Raw genomic sequence first — 6000 nt, 5'->3', positions numbered from 1 at the left:
TTCGTGTGGGTATCCTTATACTAGTGATTTTGCCCGTCGCCATGCAACTGATGATAAAAACAACTGCCATCTACAGTCACTTCACTCAATTTTTCTTGACCGTCTAATTTTTGTTGACTCCCTCTAATTTTTTTAGTAAACGGGAATAAATTCCTCATATCATTCCCCAATAATTTCTTAATTCGGAGTAAACCCACTCACAGGAGCAAGTTGGTTGTACTTTGGAAGTAGCATGTGTGAAATGCAGATCATATACAAGAATGAAACAAACATGTGCTTGTTTTGTTGATCTACATTTTTTGGGCCAAAGGTGAGTATTTTAAAGGAAAATTAAGAAATAGTCAAAATAATACAAAAGTATTTATTTATAATGCCTAATATATACATTTGCTAAAGTGGACTATATAACAATAAACACGATTTTAACATTAATATTGTTAAAAAATATATAGTTGTGGGCCGCGACGTTGATTATAATAACTGAGTATTACGTCGTAAATATTTAATGACAACAATAAAATTGTGCTACTATATATAATACACTTCAAATTGGTGGTCAAAGAAAAGTCGACCAATATACGACGTTTAAAATAAAAAAAGAAAATGGAAAAAAAAACCTGGAAAATTGGTCTATACAAATGGCGATACTTTTGCCGTCGCAGAACGTGTCGTACTGTGGTTGGCTCACTGAACTGAACCTGGGCCTGTCCATACCCTAGAAAAAAAAATCCTGTCCCATACACAAAATACACAATATAGTAGTACGTGTATATAAAAACAAAAATGTCGTTACTGGTGAGATTTAAAAAAGCAGTTTCCGAGGAAAACTGTTATAAAATTAATTTTTCTATGCCTCATATAGTCTCAAATACGTTTCGAAATTGTGAAAAGTGGCGGAAGTGATTATGATACCTAAACCTGACAAACCACCTCAACAGGTATCATCAGACCGACTTACATCACTTCCTACCGTGATTTAAAAGCTTTATGATAAAGTGCTCCTAAAAATCTACTTCTATTACATAAATTTGAATTTAGAGAAAGCCATTCTACTATTGACCAAGTTTCCAGCTTGCCTAACTCCATTTTCAATATCAAATGCCTCTGTCATATCTCCATCTATTCTCACCACGGCTTTGGAACCCTCCAAACTCATTTGTATAAGCTTAACTAACTTTTTCGGTATTCCGAACATGGATAGTTGTTTTAAAATTTTTTGCCTATCTCTCCATCAAATGCCTGTTTGAAATCAATATAAAAAGTTGTAAATTGGTATGTTATATTCAGCACATTTTTCATGTATACCTCTTAACATATGTATTTGGTCTATAGTTGACCTCTTTGGTCTGAAACCACATTGGTCTTCACCAATTTTTTCTTCCGAAAATGATTCAAAGCGGCTGTATAATGATTTAGGGCGGCTTGTAGGCGACATTTAAATAAGACAAAATGAGTTGGCTCAGAAGAGCAAGTCTTAATCGTCCTATAGACGAATCTCCATCTCAGTAAAGCATCTACAAAACTTACTGTTATTATGAGAAAGTTCGATGTTGTCTTGTTACAAAAGCTCTTGATAAGGCTTATAGAGTCTTCCCGAGAAAGTGTATAACAGTTTATAGAAGATGTACAATAACTCATTGTCTGCAGTACGATCGGTATAGAACATAGTTTCAACAGTTTTAAGAGAATAAAAAAGAAGACTTTTGCTTCTAAGAAGCTAGAAATCCAAACAAATATCTCTGTTTGAATAAAGCTACTTTGATACCTTCGCTAGATGTAAAGTTTGTACCCATTTTGATTGTACTGTAGGTTATTTCCAAACATACTTTTTGACCCCCCGTTGGAAGTTTTTTAACGATATTTTCACTGTGCACCAAGTTATCTACGATAAGAACAGCAAACCCTAAATGATCCAATCTCTGTTCATCGATGTTTATAATAAGGTTATTGCAGTGAAATGAGTTAAAATATGTTTTGGGATGCTCGTGAACAATTTTGGTGGCATACTACCGCCTTTCCTGGCATTGAGATTAGTATATTTCTTATACATGTATATTGATTATGTTTATCCTTTTTACTTGGTATTGAATCGCTATCTGGAATATCTCTCCTACGTAAACATTGAGTAATAGAGGAGATAAAATACAGCCCTGGGTACACCTCATGGTATTTACGTTTCGTGAGTTTTGGCGATTAATTCCAAGTATCGAATCCAACTTTCTTGAATATGTATACCATTGTTTTTTGTTTGGTATTACTATCAAAATCTTTTTGATCGTCTACAAATGTTATGTTCATAAATATGGCTTCTCTCGTCCCCGTTGCGTTTTTAAAACCACATTGGGTTTTACCACTGACCTTTTTACATTTTTGGTATATTCTTGAGTGAAGAATAGATGTTCGGGTTTCATTAATTTCAACATCTCATCATTAATGTTATCTTCGCCTAACGTCTTTCTGTTTTTTAATTATAGATAGCATTTTTCTGATACAAGTATAGATGGACCTGAAAAAATACTGAAATAAGTTAGATTTAGTATAGCCGATTGATACCAGCAATATTTGGTTTAAATACATTATTCCCAGGCCATGTGAATTTCACTATTATCTTATTTTATGGTTTTGTCTAAAGGAAGTCGTGTTTTTAAAAATTTAGTAGAATATAAAAATTAATACATATTGCATAGATACCTTGTAGTCATTTAATTCTGAAGTAATATCTTCATCGGAGTAGCCCTTCATTGCTTTTGTTGCTACGGGTCCCATGTAGTTATTAACAACAGCAAATTCCATTAGGGACATAAATACAAAAACGGAGCAACTCGACATCCATACGTCTATAGCTTTTACGTACGAAACTGGCGGCAGAGACTGTTGGGACTGTGTGTTTTGTGTGGCTGAAAATAAAAAAATATTAAAAATGAGTATAATTTATTTTACTAAGGCTATTGCATTAAATTCAGGAAACGGTAATGAATTAAAAAACTTTCCTACCAAGAATAAATTCTTTAGAGATAAATATATGTATAAATACACATGGAGTATTCCTTACATCTTAAACAGATTCTTCAGAGTCAAGCAGGAGAAGGCCTATTCTGGACTGAAAGAACTCAAATCAGGGGTACCGCAAGGTACTGTACTGGACACACTACACTACCTATTATACCACTATATTATATTAATGGTATTCCAGATCTTAAATAAGATATGATAGGCACTTTAACTGACGATCAGACTATCCTATCAGTTGGAAAAATTCAAGAAGAAGCTGAAGGTCTCAGTGAATAAAATCAATTACTGGACAAAAAATGGAGAATTAACCTTAATGGTGCAATATCAGTGCATGTTCATATTAGAATAGTTAACATTCAGGTTCATGTTGCAGATTCTGAAAAATACCTGGGGTTATATTTGAACATAAGAGATTGCGTTGGAAAGTCCATATTAAAAACAAGAGAGAAGAACTTAACATAAAATTTAGAAAGATGAACTTTATGCATGGAAGAAATTCTAAACTATCCATTGATAACAAACTACTGATTTACAAATAAATACCAAGACCAGTATGAATATACGGCGCATAACTCTGAGGATATAGAAGTAAAAACAACATTGAAGTAATAAAGAGGTTTCAGAATAGGTTACTAAGGAGCAGCGTTGATGCTCCATGGTACATAAAAAACAGCTGGCTGCATCCATCGAGATCTGAAGATGCAGACAGTGGAACAAATAATAGCCAAATGTGCCAGCGGATATGATTCAGCATGTGAACATCGAGGTCATCGAAAGGCTTGACAACACAGATATAGAAAAAAACCTCAAGAGACCAAAACCCTTCGAGTTAGATCTTAAAATGACAACTGTAACAATTTCGGTTACAATAGAATTGCTCATTACTGCAAAAGAGAGAAGAAGAAAAGAGGATACACAAAAGAAAAAAAAAGAAACCACTTAAACAAAGAACGTAAGTATATAGAAAAAGTTAACATCAATAGAAAAAATTCAAGAAAAAGTATTTTACATTCAAAATAAATTATTTATATAATAGTTTGTGCGCGTATATATTATTATAAATTCTTTTTGTGTGCCGAGACGGTCTAATTCCGTTTGCGTTTGCTCCCTTAAAGAGTAAAATGAATTTTCTTATAATCGTATCTGCGAACGTTCTAATATGCATAAATTATTATTTCGTTATGTTCTGTACTCGTGTATCAATTTTATCGGCTACTCGAGCAGAACGCAAGAAAGTTATTTTGCTGTTCTCTAGAGATGCATCACTGATGATCGGCTTATTTTTTAACGGGTTATTAAAACCAGTGAATAAAAGAACCAAATGGTCAGTTGCATTGTTATAGTACGTACTCAAAGTTATAGTAACTAAAATTCATTTTTTTGTTTATTGATGTCTAGGGAAAATCAGAACAGTGTGGTTTTTTTATTCTGAAAGAAAATTATTTACTCCACCTAGTCTACATGGCCTGAAGAGCTGTTAATACGATTAACACCATACAAATAAATAAAATACAAATGTACGGTCAGTGTTAAGCTCATCTTCACTCAGTGCTATTTCATAATTCTTCGGATCCTGTAAAGTCCACCTCTACCTACATCTAGTAATCGTAAACGCGTTTTTGTGAAAACCATTGAGTACATGCCTTGCTGAAAAATTAATATTTGTAAGGGGCATTTCAAAATAATAGCTCGTGATCCAATAACACGGATAATATGACGCAACTGAGAATTGTTCTCAAATTAAATACAAATAATTTGTCAGTTTGTTAAACTAGTTTTTGTTAAAATATTTGCAGCGTGATTAGATAATAACAAATTTCACTTGTTATTAATTAATCTATTGTTTAGATCCGATTTTGTTCACCAGAAATGTGTCTTCTTCAATTAATGACATAATTTGTGGTATGGTGTGAGATAATTACGAGTTTTTTTGTTGCTCAACGATCAGATTATCAGTAATAACATTGATCGTTTCATGACGATTGCCAATAAAGTTTAAATATCTTTAATAGGTCAAATAAAATATAAAGACAAAAACGTACCCACGTTATTCTACAAAATAAAAAACGAGAAACACTAAAAGAAATTTTTTGTAGGGCAATATTTTTTTTATCTTGCATAAGTGAACAGAAAAATATGTCTTCACACCGGTTTATTTGATGTTTTTTATTTTGTTGTCCCTGTGGTCCTGGTGTTTTTTTATTTTTTTGAGTGTTGTCGTTTCTCTCGATGATATGATGGGCTGAAATTGTATATATTCCTCATTGGGAATTTATTAGATTTTTCATTTTGATTTTATTCATTGTATTTGGTATGTCATTGGTGATAAGTTATTTTTATTTTCAAATATACTTTGTTAAGTAGACATGGAGTACGTGTCAACTGAGAAAGGCAAACCAAAATTGGTTTACCTTCCTCAGGAACCAGAAACCAAAAAAAGTTCTGCAGAGAATAAGAGAAGATGCAGAAAATACGAGGGATTCTCCGCAATACATTATATCCCAAGCTTCTACAAACAGAGGAGAAGCTGTTGCAGCCAAATTAGCCTTCCTCAGGCACCAGAAACAAAAAAAAGTTCTACGGAGAATAAGAGAATATGCAGAAAGTACGAGGGATTCTCCGCAATACATTATATCCCAAGTTTCTACAAACAAAGGAGAAGCTGTTGCAGCCAAATTTCCTTCCTTGAAAATAAAAAAGCCAAAAAAAAAAGAAGTTGCCCCAGAGAATCCAAGGAGCAGAGAATATCTCATTTTACCAAATGAATTTAAAATCAACGCCTTGAGGTCTGCTAAATTCTATCTAAGGAACTACCTCTTTTAACAATGCCATAGTCCGAAAATATTTGGTACGGTGCCCTCTGAGGAAAGTCCCACCAAGTATGATGAAGTAGAAAATAACGTTTTTCTAACGTTGCGATTACCACCTTATCATTGCGAACTTAACTCAAATGAAAGGATATCTCGCAAGAAACAATACCACATTTAA

General features: G+C 33.1%; 1 protein-coding gene across 1 annotated transcript in view; it reads right to left on the bottom strand.

The window, feature by feature from the left end:
- Positions 1–403: 403 nt before the first annotated feature.
- HisCl1 (Histamine-gated chloride channel subunit 1) overlaps positions 404–6000 on the bottom strand; it is a 33885-nt gene continuing 28288 nt past the window's right edge. Inside the window, exons 7-8 of the mRNA XM_072546605.1 lie at positions 2692–2897; positions 404–715 (exon numbers count right to left, since the gene is read on the bottom strand). Coding sequence (XP_072402706.1) covers positions 557–715; positions 2692–2897 — 365 coding nt within the window. The 3' untranslated portion in view covers positions 404–556. The remainder of the gene's footprint in view (positions 716–2691; positions 2898–6000) is intronic.

The sequence above is a fragment of the Diabrotica undecimpunctata genome, chromosome 10, assembly GCF_040954645.1.
Source record: "Diabrotica undecimpunctata isolate CICGRU chromosome 10, icDiaUnde3, whole genome shotgun sequence".
Taxonomy (NCBI): Eukaryota; Metazoa; Arthropoda; class Insecta; order Coleoptera; family Chrysomelidae; genus Diabrotica; species Diabrotica undecimpunctata.
This window is presented reverse-complemented; position numbering and strand designations above follow the sequence as displayed.